Source organism: Suillus paluster (genome assembly GCF_016628075.1).
Source record: "Suillus paluster strain FC165 chromosome Unknown EDB91scaffold_3, whole genome shotgun sequence".
NCBI lineage: Eukaryota > Fungi > Basidiomycota > Agaricomycetes > Boletales > Suillaceae > Suillus > Suillus paluster.
The window spans coordinates 891,748-914,134 of NW_024537563.1; the positions used below are offsets into that span (position 1 = coordinate 891,748).

Below are 22,387 nucleotides of genomic sequence, written 5' to 3' on the forward strand. Positions count from 1 at the left end.
ACTGTGACATGGTGTCAATGTGAAGAGGTGAAGATGTGAAAGGGTGAAGAGGAAAATGAAAGGTGTCGCAGACAACCGTGACAAATGGTGATGTAGAGAAACATCGGAAGGTGGTGCGCGAGGTATTACAAAGGTTGCAGGACAATGACCTCTATCTCAAACCGGAAAAGTGTTCTTTTGAGAAGAAGGAAGTGGAGTTTCTCGGTTTGATCGTCAAGGATGGACACGTCTCTATGGATCCGGTCAAGGTTAAGGGAGTTCAGGAATGGCCCACTCCTACCTGTGTCAAGGACATTCAACGATTCTTGGGATTTGCGAACTTTTATCATCGATTCATTCTCGGTTTCTCGAACATTGCCAGACCCATGAATGAACTTATCAGAAAAGATGTACCATGGGAATGGACGGACAAGCAAGAGAAGGCTTTCAAAACTCTGAAAGACAGTTTCACTTCCACACCAGTGCTAGTCATGCCAGATGCGAATAAAAAACAAAAGATAGAGAGTGACGCATCTGACTACACTACTGGTGGTGTACTTTCTCAGTTGGAAGAAGACAGACTATGGCACCCAGTGGCTTTCTTCAGCAAATCAATGCAAGATGCAGAGCGTAATTACGACATTCACGACAAAGAACTTCTAGCCATCATCCGCGCATTGGAGGAGTGGAGGCATTATGTGCAGGGCGCACCTCATCCGGTAGAGATCTGGACGGACCATAAAAACCTTGAGTACTTCATGACAAGCCAGAAGTTAACTCGAAGACAGGCAAGATGGTCCTTATTCCTTGCAGAGTACAACTTCACTCTGCAACACAAACCGGGAAAGGTTAATGACACTGCCAACACTCTGTCCAGGAGGCCAGACCACAGAGGGGGGGTAGAAAACGACAATTCTGATCACGTGCTTCTGAAACCCAAGTTTTTTCATATCAAAGCTGCAAAAAGAGGTCAGATTCTGATAGAAGGAGAGCATTCGCTGTTGAAGCATATCAGAAACTGCACCGATTTAGATCCAGAAGTCCGAAATGCTATCGAAACTCTGAAGAAGGCCCCTGTGCAGTTGAGAAGAGGATTGGAAGAGTGGAATACGGAGGATGGACTCATTTTGTTCTGAGGATTGGTTTACGTGCCCAATAACAAGGAAATACGTCGCTCAGTGCTAGAGATCTTCCATGACTCGCCCGCAGCAGGACACATGGGACGTGCCAAGACTCTTGAACTTGTCTCGCGGAACTATTGGTGGCCTCAGATGCAGAAGTGGGTCAATGACTACGTAGATGGATGTGATCGATGCAAGCAAACGAAGGTGCTACAGTCAAAACCCCATGGACCTTTGAAGCTGAATGAGGTTCCAGAAGGGCCATGGCAGACCATTAGCTGTGACCTCATCACCGATCTACCCATCTCCCAGGGCAAAGACAGTATTTTGGTAGTCGTTGATCGTTTCACGAAGCAAGCACATCTTGCTCCGACCACCAAGGATGTTGATTCTAAGGGAGTCGCGGACTTATTTCTCAATCACATATGGAAGTTACATGGTACACCGAAGAAGGTGATCTCGGATAGGGGAACACAGTTTGTGTCCAAGTTCATGCAGGAAGTCTCGAAACGACTAGGCACCAAGTGGTCCATGTCAACAGCATATCACCCACAGACTGACGGACAAACAGAACGAGTCAATCAAGAAGTCGAACAGTACCTATGACTCTTCACATCCTACCGTCAGAATGATTGGGTTTCTTGGCTTCCAATTGCTGAATTCACACATAACAACTCAGTAACCGTCACTGGACATTCCCCATTCAAATGTGTCTACGGCTATAATCCCGAGTTTACAATTTCCCCTAATTCTTCCCACACGATTCCCCATGCCGACCAGAGAGTAGCTGAGATGAAGGAGGCACAGGAAGAGACGAAAGCAATGCTGGAAATAGTGAACGATCGAATGAAGCGCTTTTACGATCATAAAGTAAAAGATGCACCAGAATTCAAACCAGGCGACAAGGTATGGTTAGACGCGACAAACATCAAACAACGCCGTCCGAGCCAAAAATTGTCCGACTGCCGTCTTGGACCATTCAAAATCGAAGAGAAGACTGGCGAGCTAAACTACAAGTTAAAGCTCCCGGTTTAAATATCGCATCCACTCAGTTTTCCATGTATCGTTACTCACCCCACATTGAACCTCTCAACTCGTTGATCGCCCACCTCTAACGCGTCCGCCGCCGGAGATTGTTGACCAAGTCCCAGAATATGAAGCAGAGCAAATATTGCAAAGCCGCCTATACAGGCGCAAGTTGCAGTATTTAGTAAAATGGAAAGGATATGCAGTAGAAGAAGCAACATGGCAGTCAGAGGAAGATGTGAAGAACACGCCGCTCATTGTAGCCAACTTTTATGCAGAAAACCCAAATGCGGTTAAATCGGCGCGAATCTCCGCTTCAATTCTGATGACCCCTGACTTCCTCGAGTGGAGACAGAAAAATATACAACCATCTTACATTCGCGAGGACGCTCATCCTAGAAAGGGGGTAGTGTCACGAATTCCTAATACGAACCATTTTTCATTTCTCGGTTTTCCTTCGGCTACTTCCAGTACCCGAGCCGGTCACATGACACCTCATCATATGTCACCCGTTGCTTCTCTGATTGGCTCCCCTACTCCACAGGCTAGAACAATCTCGCTTCCTAAAGAAGAACCGGTCGGATCTTGGGTTTCCATTTAGTAACCGTCTTACTCAGTCGCTTATATATCATGATGTCATACTTACTCATCCGCAGTATCGTACGACTCTTTTCTCATTGGCTGATTTCTTTCAGACTCCTACTCAATGTTATGTATAAAAGTAGGGTAGTTAGTGTAAGAGCTCCTTAGACTTAACCTCTTTGTTTCCTACTGTTGTAGTGACTTAGACGTTCACGCTCAATCCCATCCTTTTTATCATCGTCTTTGACTGAGTCCTAGTGGTTGTGTTCTCGCCTTCATCATTATTGGTGAACGTTGGTCATAACAGATGGTCAGATTAGCTTGGCTAGCCCAGCAAAGTTGACAGTAATGTTGGATTGATTGTTGTGATCCCGACCTGCCAGCTGTGCACATTGTCTTCATGCAAGAGCTGCGATATCATCCTCGTCATTATCATGGTTGGTTGGATCAAAGATTTTTGAGTTCGGAGGATGCTCAATATCAACTCCGACTGTATTAGCCTCCTGCAAATGACATATTAGTAAATGTAAATGTGCCAAAAAAATGTTCAGATTCCATGCCATTGCAGCTGCCCATGTTCAAAGGTGCTTGTGGGTGAGATGGACATGCTTGGCAGTTGGACCTGAGGGATAACATATGTCATATGGGCAGGCTCGGTCTCCGCAGTGATATTTGTTTTGCAGGTTGATGATATGCTGGTCGTGTGCTATTTCCTCTGTTGACGGCACATGCTATAACCACATCAGCAATTACACACATGAAATGAACAAATTATGGTGCGTATATACCTGTTTTCGTTTCTTTTGGGGGTTCTCATTGTCTTCTTCATCTTGCTTGTCTTCAGTTGGATCGTCGCCAGCGATAACCTCAATGTTAACAACTCTGTAAGCCAAATAGACAACACAAGGAAGATATATACCTTCTGTTCAAGTAATTTGAGTGCCACCTCTGCTTTTCTCACATCCTGCACCTGAGTACAGAGCTCAGCATAGTCATCTTTGTTGTTGAAAGAAACATCCTTGTTTTGAGACTGATATACAGTGTAAGTGAAAGAGAGTGAGTCCAATCCTTCAAGCTCAAAGCCGGCATAGAGCCAAGAAGTGCCAAGCAAGTCATGTTGTTTGATATTTTTGAGGACTTTGGTAATCATGTCCTTCATGGACATGTCTTCATGGACATAGACTATCTTTGTAGTGTGATCAACTTTGCATTCTTTCGACGCTTGGGGTCAAGTGGCTGAAGAGGTGTGAAGAGTATAGTAAATTTCATCCCCTTCTCGTTGTTGTACTGGCTTGGGCCCCCTGTACTTTATGATGAGCAGTGTGTCCCAGTTGAACAATCTAGATAATGTGCATACATCCATCATTGAGGTCTTCTAAGTCAAGGTTTGCCATTGTTGTAATGAGTCAAGATGTGTTGAAAATTAGCACCGCAGTGTGTGACACCAAGCAGAACGACAAAGTTTTCTTCTTTTTTTGTGATTGTCATTATTTATAAAAATTGCAATAATTTAAATCTTAGCTTTTTTGTCTGGTAGATTTGTCAATGCTTACAAGAGGGGACTTGATGGAAAACAGGCTGTGTGGGTGATCAAGAAATATTGTGGACATTGTGTTCTTCCTGAGTTCATAATGCAGGAGTTTGAGCAATCCCCTGAGCTACAATTTATCATATTACAACTCTCTTTACATACCAATAGCTTAATCACTCCGAGTCTAGTTTCATATCATCCTTAATAGACATTGCACAATACCTAAGTAGCTAACTTGTCTTCCGAGTCTGTGCCGTTCGGCTTGACTTATCCTCACAGCGTCACACGTCAGTCACATCACGTGAGGTTGGTCGAAATTATATGTCTTCTACCTTATGTAGAGTCTGGACCCTATATGGGTATCCGGCGGGCCGGCTTTTGCTGCATGCGAGTTATGGGTGGCACTTTCGATCCTAAATTGGGCACTGCGGCCGAGTTCGATCGATCGGCCGAGAAACATTGTTTTCACCAAAACTCTTAAATTTAAAGGCTTGGACGGATAGGCATTATCCCATTCCCCCACCATCATTTATACTCATCATCGTCATGCCTGGTACAGTCACTGGTCCCCGAACGCTCTACGATAAAATCTGGGACGATCATGTTGTGTAAGACTCCCCCTGTCCGCGTATCAGTCGTGTGCTGATTGACAAGGCAGAGATGTGAACGAAGACGGCCTTGCCCTCATTTACATCGATCGGTACGTGAACAAGCTTAGATTCTGCAGTATTTGTACGAACTCACCGCGTTGTCTTAGTCACCTTGTGCATGAGGTCACGAGTCCTCAGGCTTTTGAAGGCCTGTGAGCATAATTTTCACGCTGACCTTCGTTACAATTTGCTGACAAGCACTTAGAAAGAATGCCGGGAGGCCCGTTCGACGACCGGACTGTACACTCGCTACTGTGGATCATAATATTCCGTATGTTGAAAGATACGCCTTTGCTTCGCATATGCTGACGCCCCGACAGCACCATTTCCCGGAAAAGCTACAAATCTGTGGATACCTTCGTCGCCGAGCCAGACTCGCGGGCACAGGTCATGCAACTGGAAGAGAACGTCAAGGACTTTGGGTTGACTTATTTTGGGCTATCTGACAAGCGTCAAGGTTCAAAAAATGCAGTCTAGTGTGTACGAACGCGAATTGACATCGATTCTCCTTTCCAGGTATCGTGCATGTCATTGGTCCCGAGCAAGGCTTCACGGTAAGTCTTTATATCTATCAGATGACGTCATGGGGCTAATCGCATCTTATCAGCTGCCTGGCATCACTTGCGTGTGCGGTGATTCACATACCTCAAGTACGTTTATTATACAACTCGTGACGAGTTGACGTTGATTTGATCACAATAGCACATGGCGCATTTGGTTCCCTGGCGTTCGGTATCGGAACTTCCGAGGTGGAGCACGTTCTCGCTACCCAAACTCTCTTGCAGAGGAAAGGTAAAAATATGCGCATCACCGTCGATGGCGAGCTCGCGGAAGGCGTTGGCTCAAAGGATGTCATTTTACACATCATTGGTATCATCGGGACGGCTGGTGGTACCGGTAGTGTCATCGAGTACGCCGGCTCGGTATTTCGCACCATGAGCATGGAAGCTCGCATGAGTGTTTGCAATATGAGCATCGAAGCCGGTGCTCGTGCAGGCATGGTTGCACCCGATGAGATTACCTTTGCCTATTTGCGGAACCGTCCCCTCGCTCCCAAGGGCGAGGAATGGGATCGTGCGGAGGCATACTGGAGCACTCTCAGGAGTGACGAGGGTGCTAAGTTTGACATTGAGGTCAATATTAATGCCGCTGATATCCCTCCTACCGTCACCTGGGGCAACTCTCCCCAGGATGTTGTCGCAATTACTGGGAAGGTCCCCGATCCATCCACCATGTCCGACCCTTCGAAACGTGCCTCCGCAGAGCGAGCCTTGGCTTATATGGGCCTGCAGGCAAACACGCCAATGGAGGATCTTTCCCTTCAGAAAGTGTTCATTGGATCCTGTACAAACAGCCGCATAGAAGATCTCCGATCCGCTGCCCGGATCGTCCTTGCTGCCGGTCCCGATGCTAAGGTCGCCCCAAATGTACATGCGATGGTCGTTCCTGGATCCGGTCTGATTAAACAGCACGCTGAGGCGGAAGGGTTGGACGCTATCTTCAAACGTGCAGGGTTCGACTGGCGTGAGGCTGGTTGTTCAATGTGCCTTGGTATGAATCCAGACCAGTTGGCGCCTGGTGAGCGGTGCGCCAGTACTAGCAATCGCAATTTCGAAGGCCGTCAGGGTGCTGGTGGTCGCACGCACCTTGTCAGCCCTGCGATGGCTGCGGCAGCAGCCATGACGGGCAAGCTGACAGACGTTCGCAAATTTTTGGGTGCAGATGCGGAGGAAAAGATTGCTGCTGGTCCAAAGTTGAATCTCGCGAGTGCCTTCGACTTCTTGACCGAGTTTACTGAACCTGCGACGGAGCCTGAGCGCCTGTCGCATACCCAGACCGCAATCCCATCCACTTTGCCGCCTGCTTCATCCCCCTCTGGTGTATCGAAGTTCATCATTGTGAAGGGCATTGCTGCGCCCTTGCACATCGACAATATTGACACCGACATGATAATCCCGAAGCAGTTCTTGAAAACTCTGAAGCGGACCGGTCTTGCCAACGCTTTATTCTTTGCTCAGCGCTTTGACCCGAAAACCGGGGAGAAGACGAATTTCATCCTTAATAAGTCTCCATACGATCAAGCGAAGATTCTCATCTGCACTGGCAAAAACTTTGGTTGTGGTAGCTCTCGCGAGCACGCAGCTTGGGCTCTGTAAGTATCCTTGCATTTTGCATGTCAAGACCCTACTCACAAAGTCGCTTAACAGGAATGACTTCGGAATCCGCTGCGTTATCGCGCCAAGCTTTGCGGAAATCTTCCGTAACAACACGATGCAAAATGGCATGCTTCCGTTGCCCTTGTCTGTAGAGGACTGCAAGGACCTCGCTACGGACGCAGAGGCAGGCGTGGAAATCGAGGTAGATCTCGATAAGCAGGAAGTTAGACGCGGTGGGAAGCCGGCTATCGCCTTCAGCGTTGATCCATTTAGGCGGCACTGCCTTGTCAACGGGTTAGATGATATCGGCCTGACGCTGCAGAGGGAGGAGGCGATCTCTTCATTTGAGGAGAAACGGAGTGCTCTCTGGTCGTGGTTAGATGGATTCGGATACCAGGGTCAGAAAATTCCTGTTGCGGGTACAAAACCGGGTAAGAGGATGGAATGGTAAAGTGCTGTACTATTCACGATAATTCAATGGGATGAATTTGGTTCCGCTAATTGAAACAAAGGATAATACTAGTACCGTTGTTTGACCGTTGTCATCTTGTCCACATGTTTAGTCAAAGACCATAATCATTCTTTTACATAAGTAAGCGCTGTACTTTTCGCTTCTTAAATATTGCTTGTAGCTACGACGAAGATGGCCCCTACAAAGTCTCGAGATCTCCAGCCCGCATCCAAACCGACAACTTCCAAGCCCGCCAACCCGAGCCAGTTGGGAGCTCTGCCTAAAGTTGAGCCCAAAGAATCATCCAATGCCACTGGGTGGCATGCTACAAAGCAGACATCGTCTCAGCAGGTTTACACCAAGAAGATACCACATCGCTCCAGCAAGCCTATCATAAACTGGTTTCAGCGCAAGTTGTCTGGTACTGTGAAGCCCAGCAGGGTTGCAGATAACACGTATGCGCCAGGTAGTTCACAAAAGGCCTCCAATGGCAAGCAACTCAATGGCGCAAGCGTGTCGCATTCCAGGTCGAATAGTCGTTCTGTATCTTCTCCTTTGCCGCAGGTCACGCCAACCTCATCGCAGAGACAGGGTGTAATTGGAAATGGCAGTCGAAACGGTTATACTGTCTCTCAGCGGAAAACTATTTCTCTAAATGGAGAGGGAGATTTAGATGCCGGGTTCATACATTCAGACGACGAAGATATTGACGCGTCAACTCATCGCTCGTCACTAGCTCGCGACTCCTTTTGGTCTCCTGCAAGTGCTCTCGAAGCAGATGAAGATGCCTCTCTCCGGCCTCTTCCCCCCAGCTCACCTCCCTCTCCCTCGCTATCCCACTCCTCAGCCTCGTATCTATCCAACTCTCGCACCTTCAGAAGCATCGCGGCGAGTACAAAACCAACTACAGTACTAAGCGTTGACCTTGGTCCTGCTGGAGTAGGACACATAGCACAAGTTCCCATTACACCAGTATCCCAAACTAGTCCTCGTTTTTCGCCCCATGTACGGACATCATCCACTGGAACGAACAGTGGGTTGATAGGTAGTGGAGCATCCGTTACCTTCTCTGCTCTCCCGCCCTCACTTCAATCATCTTCTCGCCCGCCCTCCTCCCTGAATTTCAGCTCATCCACTCCGGGATTGCTAGGCCCGTCACCTCACGTGCCTGGACTACAAGCCCCCCTGTATACCGCGTATCATCCAAGAAACAATCCTCGTCCTTCTTCTCCGCCCATGGACAATGCTTCTGTTTTGACCCTTGCTTCTTCTGCTTATGCTATGCCCGGGGCACGTCTAACAGTGGGATCCATGGGCTCAACTACGCTGTCGGGGCTGATTGGAGGTGGAGACTCAATTTCTCACCTAGAAGGCAGCTTTACCGGAGATGCAGAAGGCGACGTCATGAGCCAGTTTGTCCTTGGAGATGATGATCGCCAAGATGTTGATGCAGAGCGTGATGTAGGTGCTAGTATGCGTGCTCTCCGTCCACGGAGCTCGCGGAGGGGAAGTTGGGATAGCGAGGTTAGTGGATGGAGTGCTAGGATCCTGGGAACAGGGGGGGCCATAAGTATGGGCAGCAAGAGCTTGTGGACAAGCAACAGCACAAAGACTGGCGGACCTCTGAGCATGGATGATGAAGAAGCCACCGGTGGTTTGGAAACCTCAGTGGAAGACAAAACATCTTCGGATGAACCAGATCGAGCTGATGCGCCTACGCCCGAGGCACCTGTTGTAGGCGATGAACAGCACTCGACCAAAGAGACCCCAGTTAAAGAAGCCTCCGAATCTGTCGATGATGTTTCTGCTACCCTTGGCCGGTCTTCAGGATCCATAGCAGTTCGCAAGCTTTCCCTTGCGGAGACCTAAGGCATGTCCAGAGCGTGTCGGCAAACTCATAATTTAATCTTTCCTTCTGCCATTAGAATATTTTGGGCGACGTCGGTTCCACTCTTGAGCGCTGAGAACGAGATACAACAAGATGTCACAGCAGTTTTCTTTCTTTCTTGCTACTTTATGTCACGGTATACGCTTCGTTCATATTATACACTGTAGTTATCAATACTCTCCTTGACGTGGACCAATGTTCTGATCATTGACATACACACTGCTCTCATTTACTCAGCTCTGCCACTCTCATTCTTCTGCCATCTTGTACACTAAATTTATCATTACACCTACCTGGCAGAATTCTGCAATAACCACTATGTAATCTCATAAGGTACTTCCGAGTCCTCCACCACTATAGGGAGCTCGACTACACAGTGCACGAAGGACATCCCTGCTGACCACGGATGTTGCGATCACACAGTCATGTGCGCGAACCGATCAGCCGTCGTGCTTCGCAAGATGTGCTGGTACTTCAAGTTGAACTCTAAGCGCGTGGCCTAGCCCTACTATATGCTTCTCGGCAACTTCATAAAAGGTCTTTACGACAGTTGGGATATTGATTCTCGAACGCTTCCTTGTCTTGACTATCTGTGGGGCGTTGCCAAAATGAAGTTAGGACTTGGAGTTGGTATTGCTATGTCCCTAGCTGCTACCGCCCAGGCGGGCTGTCCAGACTACACCACCTATGCACAGGTGAATGTTTCGAAGATGGCCTGCCCGAATCTTGTACTCAATATTGGAGCAGAGTCCTCAAGGAAATCCCTCCACTGGTCCTCTGGGGTTACCTTACATGCGGCCCGACCCCGCTTGCAGGACATTTACCAGCACATCGGTGGAGGTACGACGCGTTTCGTGTTAGTAGGACAGCGCAGAACTGAGGAAGGACTATACAGAAAGTTATTCTGGACATGAAGTCGCGTCTTAAAGACCCTGACATCGCGCGCCTCTTTGAGAATACTTTCCCGAATACCCTCGGTGCGTACCCTAGTCGCTGCAACAATGGACACTCATAATACTCTAGCAGATACTACTGTGAAATATTACGATGAGGTATGAGTGACGGTGTTTGTTCTCTACGCGCTCTAACTGCGGGAAGGCGGAGAATTTAGCATTTATCATCACTGGAGTGAGCTACTTTCCTCCGATTGGGGTAGCATATTAATGGTTGCGTCTTCTAGGATATCACGTCCGTTGCGTCCTTTATTGGACTTTGTCTTTCATATTAACATTCGTTGCCACAAAGTGCGCAGTGGTTGCGTGATACTGGCAATCAGGTAACTAGGTCTCCAAAACTTGCAATTACATTGTGTTCAATGTTTTTTCTTCTTCAGTTTGCTCATTACAACGCCCTTCTCTCAAGTGATGCTGAGCTCGCCAATCTGGTCAAGGCTGTGATCAATAACGAGGCTCGCTATGTTTCACAGTACCCTTACTGTGGTGCCTTCCAACCTCCCCCCGAAAGTGGTTTGGGACCCTCCGTCAATAATTGGGCTCTAAACGTTCTTGTTAACCCGTCAGTTTTTCGCTCATCTTCTTTGTGCGCGTCCAGTGATGCCCTCTGCACAGTCCTGTGAATAATCAAACTGTGTTTGAGTGCAAGGTTTGCATCTTGAAAATCATCGCCTTTTGAAAATTACTCACAGGTTATCTCCAGTATGAAATCGACTCGCTATGCGGCTTCATCAAGCTTTCCTACTCTTACTATGAAGCAACAAAGGACGCATCCATGATGAATGCAGAATGTATGTCTTGTGTTCAGTTTAGTCGGACGATATTTTCATTCTTGGTGCAGGGCTCGCCGCAATTGACCAGATTTTCCATGTCATTAACGAGCAGTCTCAAGCTTCTTTTGATGCTGATTGGAACTTCGTCTCTTACTACAACTGGACGGGCCTTCCTGGTTCCCTTGCTGGTTCAGTAAATAATGGCGGAAATGGTGAGCCCAAGGGATATACTGGTATGGTTGGCACGCACCATAGACCTTCCGATGACTTGAGCACATTTGGTGAGCATCTTTGGAGACGACCTGGTTACTCTGATCAAGTTCATCGCTTTCAGCTTTCCTTACGCCAGCTAATGCTATGCTGAGCGTTCAGCTAACCAATCTGGCTACTATTTTGGATGACGCCAATGTGGCCCCTGATGTTAGCGCTCGGGCGATGCAATGGAGCAATACAATAGAACAGGCCATCTGGGAATACGCTGTGCGTCGAGTGTGGCGGGGTTTGCATTTCGCTGATACATTTATGGCAGGTTGTTGATGACATCTTTGCATACGAGACTAATGGTAAATCTTCGCGAGCTGTGTTTGCATGAGTTTTAAAGGACTCTGCTAGGATTGGGTTCACGTTATGTGATGGATGATGCGAACGTTCCGGTAAGCGATGAATGTCATTATCTTGAAGCAAGCTGTCAACTTGAATAGTCTCTCCTGTCGCTACCCTACCTTGGTTTCCTCGACATGAATCACCCCGCTTACGTGAAGACCAAGAAGATGCTCCTGTCCCGCGGAAACCCTTACTATGCGAAAGGTAGAAATTTCAGTGGCATTGGGTGAGTATGGTCAAACGAAGGAGTGCCTAATTCTGACACAAAGCAGTGGACCTCACATAGATGTCTGGAACACTTGGTAATCATTGGCCGATTCGGGCTTGAGATTCAGTGATCTGATCGTTCTATATAGGCCCATGTCTCAGGTCACCAACATCTTTGGAACTAATGATGACGAGGAGATTTTGACCTCATTGTACACTATTGTTAATGTGGGTGTCGGAGCATATTGGTTTCCTCATGCTCACTATGCATACAGAACACTGGTGGCCTTGGTTTGATCCACGAGTCGATCAACATCTACAACTCCTCAGACTATACTCGTCCCTGGTTCGCGTGGGCTAATAGTTATTTCTCTGAGATGCTTCTGGACCTTGCACAGAGGAAGCCCCATCTGATCTTTACGGATAATGAGCCGTATACACCTGGACAGTAATACTAGTCAAATTATAGATATTGATATGGATGTCTACTATGATGCAATAGTGTGACTGTCTGACCATGACCAATGCACTGTCACCTTGTGCTGCGGCAAAGTGACTAGTGTGGGTGGTAGCGCTAATTGTGAAGGTGAGCCACAGCCACCACGTTCGAACTACATATATTCTTGGATCTGTGCTGCGACAACTGCAACGCTTTATGTTCAACTGGTAGCTACGACATTCAACGACTGATCCTTCCTTCAACTTCAACCATTTCCCTCCTTCATATTCATTCTATGGCGCTGGCTTCACACGAGATCGGAACACTAATTGTTGTTGTCTTGAAAGCCGTGCGTAATATCGACTTTAGCACTTTATTAGCCCTCATATCTCTGACATGGCGAGCAGAAAAATCTGCCCAATAAGAGGCATATAGGGAAGCAAGCGCCATATTGCTGCGCATTCTTGAATGAAGAGAAACGTCGCACAAAGGCAATCAAGCGGGGCGGTCAGCATCCAGAATGGGACGAGGAATTCCGCTTCACTGTATACGAGGCCACCGACGATGAGCTAGCAATGAATTCACAGTCGACGGACACACCACCGCGACCTCCGCCGAAGAGTCGAACTCCAAAGAAAATAAAGGGCGGGAATTCGATGAGGGTTCAGTGCTATGCAGATGATCCCCGTGAACCAGACTTGATCGGAGAGGCAGTGGTCGACTTGACAGAAGTCCTCACAAAGGGAGAGACGGACGGTATGTTAGGACTTTCTTTGTCTTCACTCTGATTTATTCAGTCTTCTGGCAGAGTGGTTCACACTCATGAACAAGGACAAATATGCGGGGGAGGTATACATCGAGCTGACTTTCTGGTCAAACGTATGTTGTCGATTTCCTGCGCTGCTTTCCTCAGATCATCTTATTATCTCATATGCAGGAACCTCCTCCAGTGAAAAGAAGTGCGCCGAAACCAGCTGCCGGGAATAGCAATTACGGTGGTCCAGGGAATTTCGTACCAGCCAATGGCAGTACCTCTTCTTTGAACGGATCCAGCGCACATTCGACCCCTTCCCGACTTTCTCTCTCTAACAGCAACCTCGACAGTCATCTGCCATCTACTATTCGTTCATCACACTCGAGAGCAGAGCTCTATGCACCGGCATATGAACAATGGAACCGCGTATCGCCATCGCCCGTCGATCAGCTTGCCAATGATTTTGGGGAATTAGGTGTTATGGATCCCAGAAGGCGAGAGAGCTTTCCGGTATGTTGTCCTTCTCTGTGGTGTAGGTCTGGTTATGACTGGTGGCTCAGCCCGCACAAACCATACGTCCCTCAACGTCGACGGGCTTTAGTTCATTGCCTTTGCATACGCACTCATATGATCAGCATGCACTTGATCACGAGACGTCGACGATCTCGCACGATGGAGGGAGAGCCGCTGCCACTTCAACATCCAGGATCCCTTCAGGTCCTGCTCCATACTACCCTCCTTATGAAAACGGTTTGACTGTCAACCATCCTCCCCCTCCTCCATCCCGACAAGGACACGCTGGACCGCGATATAGTCTGCCGGCTTCATCCTCGGGCTTCATGTCGATACCATCACCAGCTCCGTCTTTTGGCACAATGTCGTCTTATTCATCGGAGCCATCCGGTTTCTTAGTGCAGGAAAGACCTCCATTACCGATTCCTCCATCTTATGCTCCAGCTCCTGCCAGCTACTCGCCTCCTCACCAGATTGGCCATCCATCCCACCCTCCTCTTCCACCGCCACCCGTCACACCCGTACCTCCCCCTAGTGCATCTCATCATATTTCACACTCATTCAGCACTCCGCAATTACACACTCACGACCAATACCAATATTCAGATTCGCATGGACAAACTGTTGCCTTCCCGTCACAAGACTACCCATCATCAGCATCAGGCCCTCAGACATATCACGCATATACTCCCACAACACCATCACCACCTCACGAGTACGCATCTACTCCCCAGCATGTCACAGTATCACGAGGTTCGAGACCACTACCTCAACCGCAGACGGCTAGCAACGCACCAAGAACTCGCCATCTTTCCGTAGCTGTACCTCCGTCATCAAGCTTCCCTCAGTCGCTGAATGCACGTAGCCCTGTCCCCTCTAACAGCGCCAATTTTCTCAACGGTTTGGCCTTCCAAAATATCCCTCCACCTCCACCGCTTCCGACGCAGTATCATTCCACCGCACATCCCCATTCTGGGCATCCATCGCCTCAAGGGGAACCGCAGAATCCAGGCGGAGCATCCTATGCACCTCTGCCGACTCCACCGGCTCAGCCACACTCGAATGCGTCCCCTGTACGGCCCGGCCTGCCGCAGCCCCCCATGGGATATCATCCAGTGCAGCCTGCATATCAGCCCCTCCCTCAGCCACCCCCGCCCCCACCCGACACGTCACGCCATGGACAGTTTCCCCCTTCATTATTAAATGCTCCGCCCGCCAATCATTCTTATTTCCCTGGCCCACCCCCTCGGCCTCCACAGATGGTTGATCACTCACATTGGGGTCACCAAGGCAGCTATGGACATCCAGCATCCGCACAAGGAGACTGGCAATAGTCGAATATCCGTAGTAATCGCAGTAGCAATGTAGACATAAGTTGGACTGTATATCCTTTCATTTTCTGAACATCCACGGCACTGTCGCTCCTTAGGTACGCGATACCTGTAGAAAATTGCTGTATCTCAATTCATCTATAAAGTAATATTTGATGCAAAGTCTGGAGATATCTTGAGTTGCAATGGGGGCGTCACGAACGATTCGCATTGGCTTGTTCTTCCAGTCGTCGAGTCCTTTCTGCTCGCCACTTCGCAATCTCAGTTTCTGTGCCGATGAGACCTCGACGAGCGAGGTCTATCCTGGCTTCACGACGAATATCATGCTCAGACTGCCGCCTTTCTGCCTCGTGAGTTAAAAGTGCGTTGTCTGCCCCGATCACCAGACCAGCCATGGTGACTGCAAGGAGTGGGGTCAGTGTTGGTTGCCTCAGACGAGGATCCGTGGCACACTCACATCCAGAGACTAGGAATGCTTTGAACGGCAGCGTCTGGCGTCTTTCATATCAACTGTTAGCCACTGTGCAGTCATCCGTCGTCACTCGCACCGGAAGAGTGGCCACGCATAATGGGCAAACGTGACGACCCCAACACCGAAAGCTCCTGCTCGAGCTGCTCCCTGTTCATGGTCTTGGCTTCAGCCTGTGATCACATGAATAGCGCGAGGAATGTTGCCATACACACCTTCGTTGCGGCTTTCACTTGCACGCTGTATGCTTCATCGACTTTCTGCTGTAACTGGGAACGATCTGACATTGTTCCGTACGTGAAGGTACGTCGGAAGTTCGGAACGGAATGATCTCCGCTGCGTGAAACTACCCGTGCTCATGACAATAGACTACAGGGATAAAACTTAATAGAAAATAATGTACATCGTTGGAATTTCAAAGGCTGAGCGTGCCACGTTTTATGCGTTCATGTGCGATCGAGTCAATTTCATCACATCACCACGCTTCGAAAAAGCCAATAGATCGGACTCTGTCTTCAGCACCTGTACCACCTGATCGTTGCTAAAACACGAGACCTTCGGAGATTTGAATGTGAATCAACGAAAGCTGCACCATAAGGTGAAACCAACATACAAATGCAGGTTGTTTCCGAACATTGCGCAAGTCCCAGAGGCGCACACAACCATTCCGGCTTCCCGAGGCGAAGAAGTGAGACCAGGTGTCCCCTTTAATGAAACGACCATGCAGCTCAGTCGTGTAAAAGCCAAAGCGTTCAGCCGGGTGCTCCGGAACCATACGATGATCACGAAGCTCAAACTGCAGATCTCGGTGACCAACCTGTTGGTCGTGTTAGAAAAGGAAATCGTGTTGGAAAATGAACTGCCATGTGCACCTCAAGCAAAGTGCAGAAGGGGGATTCCGTCTTATGTGCGTGATAGGGAGAATTGGATGTCTTGAATGTGTGCACAACACGTTCCGAAGACAGGTCCCATAAATGGACGTTGCAATCCGCGCCAGCGGAGATAAGTTTGTGACTAGTATCGCGAATGGGAAGAAGGGACTGGATTACAGATGTGTGCTTGATTGCCAGAAGTGTTGAGGAGACGTTCTTCAAATCTTCGGATAAATTCCAGAGATGAACGGCATGGTCGTGGCCACCACTGGCAAACATCAACGGTTGCATCATTGTCGACACGACACTCGTCCCCCCCTTCTTGGTCTTATTCCAAGGACGGTCGACAACGCGACGACTGGTTCCCTGCGATTTAAATAGATTTAAACAATAGTGGTGGGACACCTGCAAATGCTTACCCTGCAGGTTTGAGATATCAAATACGAAATTTGCTTCTCTTCGCGTGCGTGCGCCAGAACAACGACTGACGAGTCACCCGTGTGAAGTATACACGCATCATCGACAGACTCTTGGGCTGGGGCAGTCGGTCTACAAAGGTTATGCCGCGATACAAGGCTAGGCATATCCAGGCTCTCGACGAAGCCGTGCATAGACACGGATATAAGAGTCGAATTCCAGTCTGCGATGAGTACACGGCGAGGCTTATCGTGTGCGTCAAGAGGCACACGAGAAGGACCCGGAGCAGGGCTGAGTATCAACGCGGGAATTACGGGTAAAAGTTCGTTCTGGTCGTTGGGTAGCGTCCGAGAGGACGCGTGGGTTGGTTCTTCTCGAGACTTCGCAGCCACGCAGCCTTCTCCGCCGATAAGCCCCATTAATGGATCATTATCGTCGGAGACGCTGTCGCGTAAAACACTCTGTTCTGCCGTAGAAGTTACGTCCATTGTGGAGGGTGTCCTAGAAGATGCCAACTTTATCTTTAAGACTCCAGAGCGGAAGAAACGTGTCGGCATGGCAAGAGGAATATTCACAAGAACATCCGGAGGATCGACAGTAAGGTCAATGATCTCTTCTGGGGGAGGTACAACTCGAGATGGAAAAGCTCTCTGCTTGCCTGGCATAGGAAAGCTCCGTGTATGAGCCATTGCTACGTCTGTTGAGCAGGAGTCTAGAACCACCTCCGATGATGAGAGCGTAGAAGACTTCGCTGGCTTGGGAATCCTTGCAGCTGAACTGCCCGCATCCTCGATGGGAATGACTTCGGGAGTCTCCCCGTCATATCCAGAAGTATGGCCCTTTTTCTGCTATTCAGCAACAAGTTGAATCATGATTGAGTACAAAAAAATCACCATTGCAAGCTGCCGAGTGTTATTCGCACTCTCGTCACGCTGGGACCGCTTTCGAACAACATGCACCCTACCACTAGATAATTCACTTTGTACGACTGTTGCACCAAGAAACCCAAAGCTGGTGTATTAATGACTGTCATTCCAAAGTTTTCGAAATTCACCTTCAACCTGCTTTTTGAGGACAGTACGATCGTTTTGCATCGCTTCGTAAGGGGTGAAAACAGCCTGCGCTTCGTGATTGCCGGAGATGCCTTTCGGGTACTGCGAAAGTGGAGAGATATTGGTACGGGGTAGTCCTCGCCTGGGGAAGTACCTCTCTGAGCTTTGAGACTCGCGTGAGGGAAACTGCTGGGGACTAAACTTCGTTCGCTTGGGCGGGCGTTGCTCCAATTGTCTTAGATTACCCAAAGGCTCGAGTTTAACGTGATCAACTGAACGACCCGATGCATTCAATGAAGAGACATTGTTGGAATGATTCAACGAAGGGGACGTGACAGTGTGAGGAGCAAAGTTCCTCGGGTTGAATGGGCGATTCGGTGGGCGACCTCGACCAGAATCAAAGCCTCTGAAAGATCCACGGTATCCTCCACGACGAACAACTTTAATAGCGGGGACCGTGGACTTTCCCTTGCGATCTAGACGGACTTCATTAGGTTGGCAGTCTTCCATAACCGGTTGTCATGCAGAGCGATCTGGTTCGGGGAAGCTATGGATGAGTGGATAAAGGATATTTATGTACATCTATTTGGTTTCGTCTCGATTTGGTCGAGTACTACTGTCATGGAGACATTCTAATTGAGCCTTAACAAATTAACCAATAGTAGGCTACGTATCCGAATAGCAGCTCCACAAACATCAGGAAACCCACTGCCGAGCGAAGTGACTTGTAGCAGCTTGTAGCAGCCAGTAGTAGCTGAAAGGACTAAAGCCTCCATACTGGCTCCGGGACTTGTTCCGTCAAAATTATAGTTTTAACTTCAAATGGTTTAGTTTGATTTGCTACGACGTGCTACCCGAGCTCCTGTAGCATTCGACTACTACTGTAGCAGGGCTTTGCTACTGCGCTTCGGCTTGCTACGTAGAACTATATAGTTCGAAATGTCCCACTGACGAACCAACCAACATTCCTTCGCTACACATGTTATTATCACATTATAACATATGTTCTGAAGAGCTGGGATGATCGTTATTTAATGCATCCTCTCATGTCTTTCGAGCTCATTGTTTTTGTGTACAAATTTCAAATTGTCTAAATTGAGCAAAGAAGGTACATTTTGACTGGTCAGCATAATATCATGGAACAAGATACATGTCACCTGAATGCATACGAGCAGTTTCGGAAGATAGAAATGTGTTGTTGTGTGAGGCAAGTGTTGTATCAATGAGTAATAGGGTCTCATTGATTCATTGATTACTGTAATTACATAAATTTGAGCAGACTATCGTGTTCGTCAAGAACCAAACATTCCAGCTTTCTACTGCATGGCATCGCCTTCAAACCCTACTTCCAAGAGATCGTCACCAAATTCTCCAATAAAAGGGCGCGTAAAACGCCATAAGAGCGAAAGAGCTGATTCAGAGGGTTGTGTGCCCTACGCTCGCCCCCTCCCACTCACAGCGACCCACGGAGTGGAAGAGATCAAGCTTGCTCCAGGCACTAGAGCCTCCGATTTCACTCAAGAAGAATTCAACAAAGTGATCTCCGAGAGGCAGCATCTCCTCTTCACCCAAGGTCGGAGAGTGGTTGGTGTGCCACTCGTTTTGTGAGTCTGCCTTTGTTAGACTGGCGCGTGGGCGTCGGAACGCTGACTTTGGCTTGTGAAGCGAGGATGGGATCGTAATACATTGGTATTCATTCTTCAGACACAAGTAACTCCTGACTGACAACTTTTTAACAGGATATATGATCCGATTATCAAGGACAGTGGCGAAACAAAACCGAGACTAACTTCGGAGTTGTCTAGGCCTGAAGTTAGGACTGTAGCATCTGCTCCTGCCGATCCAGCGGTTGACAACGAGGGCAAACGCTCGTTTTCACCCCGTGTTCGTGGTATGGGTGCCACCTTGGTTTCAGATGCAGACCTGAGGTATGATGCACTTACGCCACAACTCGACGACTAGCGCGGTGGCTTACCCATGATAGCCAAACTGCAGGACCTTCCGACGATTGTGACTCCGACATAGAAATCATCTCTTTCAGACTTGCCGGAAGCAATGGGGTGACGAAGGACGAGCACCAGGAAGCAAGTTCACCGTTTGCTCGGCTCGATAATAAAGTACCCTTATACAGCGGTACTGCTGGACAAGATGACGATGAGCACTTCTCATCCAAAGATATGGATAGTTTTTCGAGGTCGAGAGCGGTTTCTACGATGCGCCGAGACCATGCGATGGCGGAATTATGCGGAGAATGGGGGCCTATTATGCGAAGCTCTTCCATGGCTCCAAGCTCTGACGACGACAGGCCAAATGAGCTTGCGGACGTTAATGATGCTACTGAGGCTTCGTCTTCAAGAACCAAGGTCAGAACCTCTCCCGCGCGAACGCTTGGCGCATTACGAGGACAGAGGCCCCCCAACCAAGGCTACCAACGACGACCCATCGCCTCGTCCTCCAAAAGCACCACAGCTGCACGCAGAGGTGTATCATCTCAACCTGGCCGTCCCACCTATCATTCCACTTCCGGTCACGCCACGTCGACGGACGACAGCGATGGAAGCGGAGTTCCATTACGATCTCGACGACTGCGACAGGTGATTTCACTATCATCGGAATCGAGCAGCAGCGATTCGGAACAGGACATCGTTGGACTGCCCACCCTGACTATCAAACGAGTCGCGCTCCCCAAGACTCCTCATGGTCGCCCAAGGAGGCTGTTGGTTCCAGCTTCTGACAATCTGCCATTGGCTGCAATTACCATGAGGGCCGACGTGCAATTTATCAACCGTCGCGACCAGTGAGTTCCGACACCATCATTGCATGTGCTCATCTTCACTTCAATCACTTAATTAGGTTTCGTCTTAGTCTGAACTCTCTCCCCAATCCAGGAGTGTATCGCCACGTGGAGGATGCATGTGTCGTGGGTGACACTGTTGTCCTTGGCTACAACAGCGGACCAAGCCAGGTTACATTTCTCCCTGTTACTGTGCGTGTGTTGCAATTACGTGTTACGACACATTCATGTTCCATCAGACAGAAGCTCCTTGTAAAGTTGATGCGCAGGCTTTGCCGCATGTCACCTCTCCCCAGGTGCCAAGATCTTCTGGGGAGGGCGTAAGGTGCCTCGCTGCAATGAGTGCGAGCACCGGCTCTCTGCAATTTTTCACAGGCGGGCATGACAGGCGGGTATTCAGCTGGACCGCTGATACGCAAGCTCTACAAGAGGCAACTGTTACCAAATTGAACGTCTTTTTGGACTCCGGGGTGTCCGCGATGGCTTACTGCCACAACAACAACTCCCTTATATCCTCTGATACTAAGAAACTATATGTTACGGACCTTACGCGAGAGTATACGCCAAAGCCGGCTCCAGTGTCCAATGACGTCTACCAGATCCATGTTCACCCCCAAACACCAGACTTGACGCTGCTGGAGGTGAGATGCCCCGTCAACCTGCAAAGATGGACTTTGATTGGCTTTGCAGGTCCGCCATCTGGACCACCAAATATTGATGTTTGACCGCAGGATGGGTGATTTCAACAGGACTCCATGTTGCACATTTGGGCATCGTAGTGCCGATGCAAAGTTTGAGCCCTCATACACCAAAGGAAGCGTCTCCCAAACCTTTTTTGTCCGGGGCCATCAAGACGGAACTGTTCTTTTGTGGGACTTCCGTAACGTCAAGGTACACTCATTTTTTCTAACGAATGCCGAGCTTTTCTTACCCTGGCATACAAAGAACATTCTGAGACGAAGTCAACTTACTGAGGCAGTCGTCCATTCAGTAATCTCGGGTGGCGACGTTGTGACTTTCGGAGGCGGCGTAGTAACCTTTTTGAACAAATTCTTGCATAGCTAACGACTGTCCCTCCGTCCTCTTCGTCACCCTGAGGCACGATCCTTGTGAATACCTTATAGAAATCGGTCAGACATGTTTATTACATTACCAAATTTTCCGCCAACCCTTTACAGTATAGATCTTGCGTCTGCGAATAGGACGGAGGTGATTTCCAGCACTTTGCATGTGTAATGAACCTCGACAAATGATACATTATGTAAATGGACCAAACCTAACTTTGAAATGTTATACAACTGAGTTACATGAGGTCTAGTCATAGTAATGGAAAGATCGGTGGCATACGATCGATTAGCGCTACCTTCTGACCTTCAAAGACACGCCGTCAGTCTGAAGTAGCATGACTAGAAATCGGAGCAAAGAGACAGGAATGTTTCCGTGCTCAGGTCACTTTGTCAATGATCCATCTGCACGTAAATTTAGGTTCATGTTCTGACCAAGAACATGCACGGGGTTAGTGATACATCGTTTCCGCTTGATCCGAGCAATAATAGCTGGATTCGCCTACTGAAGGAGCGGGAAGACGATGATGCCAGCAATCTTTGACATCAAAGCAGCGGAACGGACACCATATGTGGACAACCGATGATCCAATAGCACGATACGACCTCTTTCCACGCAAATGAAGCATTGATCGACTGGAGAATGAGAAAACCCGGTGCACCCCGTATCGAAGATTGAGTCATAGAAGGACCTCAACCTCGCCATTGCCTGCAAGGAGGCTGTAGCAGCAGCTGGAGAGTAGATTCATTTCCCAAGGTTTA

The 22,387-nt window shown here is 48.7% G+C and overlaps 9 protein-coding genes across 9 annotated transcripts; 6 read left to right on the forward strand and 3 right to left on the reverse strand.

Moving 5' to 3' along the window:
• Positions 1–3,106: 3,106 nt before the first annotated feature.
• Positions 3,107–3,873, reverse strand: EDB91DRAFT_1077529 (uncharacterized protein; the record flags this gene model as incomplete). Its single annotated transcript, XM_041314939.1, has 4 exons — positions 3,107–3,211; positions 3,314–3,439; positions 3,497–3,574; positions 3,628–3,873. 4 exons carry the CDS (start codon positions 3,871–3,873, stop codon positions 3,107–3,109), a joined length of 555 nt encoding a protein of 184 aa, XP_041183175.1.
• A 352-nt stretch (positions 3,874–4,225) lies between these two features.
• Positions 4,226–4,444, forward strand: EDB91DRAFT_1043531 (uncharacterized protein; the record flags this gene model as incomplete). Its single annotated transcript, XM_041313067.1, has 1 exon — positions 4,226–4,444. A coding segment is annotated over one exon (219 nt), but the record flags the coding sequence as incomplete, so codon positions are not given.
• Positions 4,445–4,785: 341 nt separating this feature from the next.
• On the forward strand, positions 4,786–7,599 carry EDB91DRAFT_1215296 (aconitase family-domain-containing protein; the record flags this gene model as incomplete). The annotated part of the gene is made up of 9 exons (XM_041320815.1): positions 4,786–4,847; positions 4,898–4,939; positions 4,997–5,041; positions 5,095–5,160; positions 5,210–5,346; positions 5,406–5,443; positions 5,497–5,539; positions 5,592–7,041; positions 7,097–7,599. 9 exons carry the CDS (start codon positions 4,786–4,788, stop codon positions 7,494–7,496), a joined length of 2,283 nt encoding a protein of 760 aa, XP_041183177.1. The 3' UTR covers positions 7,497–7,599.
• Positions 7,600–7,691: 92 nt separating this feature from the next.
• EDB91DRAFT_1020318 (uncharacterized protein) lies at positions 7,692–9,305 on the forward strand (the record flags this gene model as incomplete). Its single annotated transcript, XM_041312553.1, has 1 exon — positions 7,692–9,305. A coding segment is annotated over one exon (1,614 nt), but the record flags the coding sequence as incomplete, so codon positions are not given.
• A 687-nt stretch (positions 9,306–9,992) lies between these two features.
• On the forward strand, positions 9,993–12,372 carry EDB91DRAFT_1044136 (Six-hairpin glycosidase-like protein; the record flags this gene model as incomplete). The annotated part of the gene is made up of 18 exons (XM_041313106.1): positions 9,993–10,079; positions 10,129–10,224; positions 10,280–10,361; positions 10,408–10,436; positions 10,483–10,512; positions 10,565–10,572; positions 10,630–10,660; positions 10,718–10,899; positions 10,953–10,986; positions 11,041–11,128; positions 11,179–11,391; positions 11,445–11,590; positions 11,640–11,673; positions 11,723–11,763; positions 11,812–11,939; positions 11,986–12,015; positions 12,070–12,148; positions 12,196–12,372. 18 exons carry the CDS (start codon positions 9,993–9,995, stop codon positions 12,370–12,372), a joined length of 1,515 nt encoding a protein of 504 aa, XP_041183179.1.
• A 142-nt stretch (positions 12,373–12,514) lies between these two features.
• On the forward strand, positions 12,515–15,215 carry EDB91DRAFT_420371 (uncharacterized protein). The gene is made up of 5 exons (XM_041327212.1): positions 12,515–12,708; positions 12,767–13,115; positions 13,168–13,238; positions 13,297–13,623; positions 13,674–15,215. The coding sequence occupies exons 1-5, from the start codon at positions 12,655–12,657 to the stop codon at positions 14,958–14,960; spliced, it is 2,088 nt and encodes a 695-aa protein (XP_041183180.1). The 5' UTR covers positions 12,515–12,654; the 3' UTR covers positions 14,961–15,215.
• Positions 15,056–15,901, reverse strand: EDB91DRAFT_420411 (uncharacterized protein). The gene is made up of 4 exons (XM_041327213.1): positions 15,642–15,901; positions 15,506–15,576; positions 15,415–15,455; positions 15,056–15,357 (listed from the first exon to the last, which is right to left on the reverse strand). The coding sequence occupies exons 1-4, from the start codon at positions 15,711–15,713 to the stop codon at positions 15,152–15,154; spliced, it is 390 nt and encodes a 129-aa protein (XP_041183181.1). The 5' UTR covers positions 15,714–15,901; the 3' UTR covers positions 15,056–15,151.
• EDB91DRAFT_1044214 (WD40-repeat-containing domain protein) lies at positions 15,865–17,134 on the reverse strand (the record flags this gene model as incomplete). Its single annotated transcript, XM_041313109.1, has 4 exons — positions 15,865–15,981; positions 16,040–16,243; positions 16,299–16,664; positions 16,718–17,134. 4 exons carry the CDS (start codon positions 17,132–17,134, stop codon positions 15,865–15,867), a joined length of 1,104 nt encoding a protein of 367 aa, XP_041183182.1.
• Positions 17,135–18,912: 1,778 nt separating this feature from the next.
• EDB91DRAFT_1100207 (uncharacterized protein) lies at positions 18,913–21,871 on the forward strand. Its single transcript, XM_041317175.1, has 10 exons — positions 18,913–18,974; positions 19,047–19,371; positions 19,433–19,456; positions 19,507–19,695; positions 19,752–20,564; positions 20,621–20,753; positions 20,801–21,202; positions 21,252–21,452; positions 21,507–21,691; positions 21,740–21,871. Exons 2-9 carry the CDS (start codon positions 19,091–19,093, stop codon positions 21,624–21,626), a joined length of 2,163 nt encoding a protein of 720 aa, XP_041183183.1. The 5' UTR covers positions 18,913–18,974; positions 19,047–19,090; the 3' UTR covers positions 21,627–21,691; positions 21,740–21,871.
• The last annotated feature ends 516 nt before the right edge of the window (positions 21,872–22,387 follow it).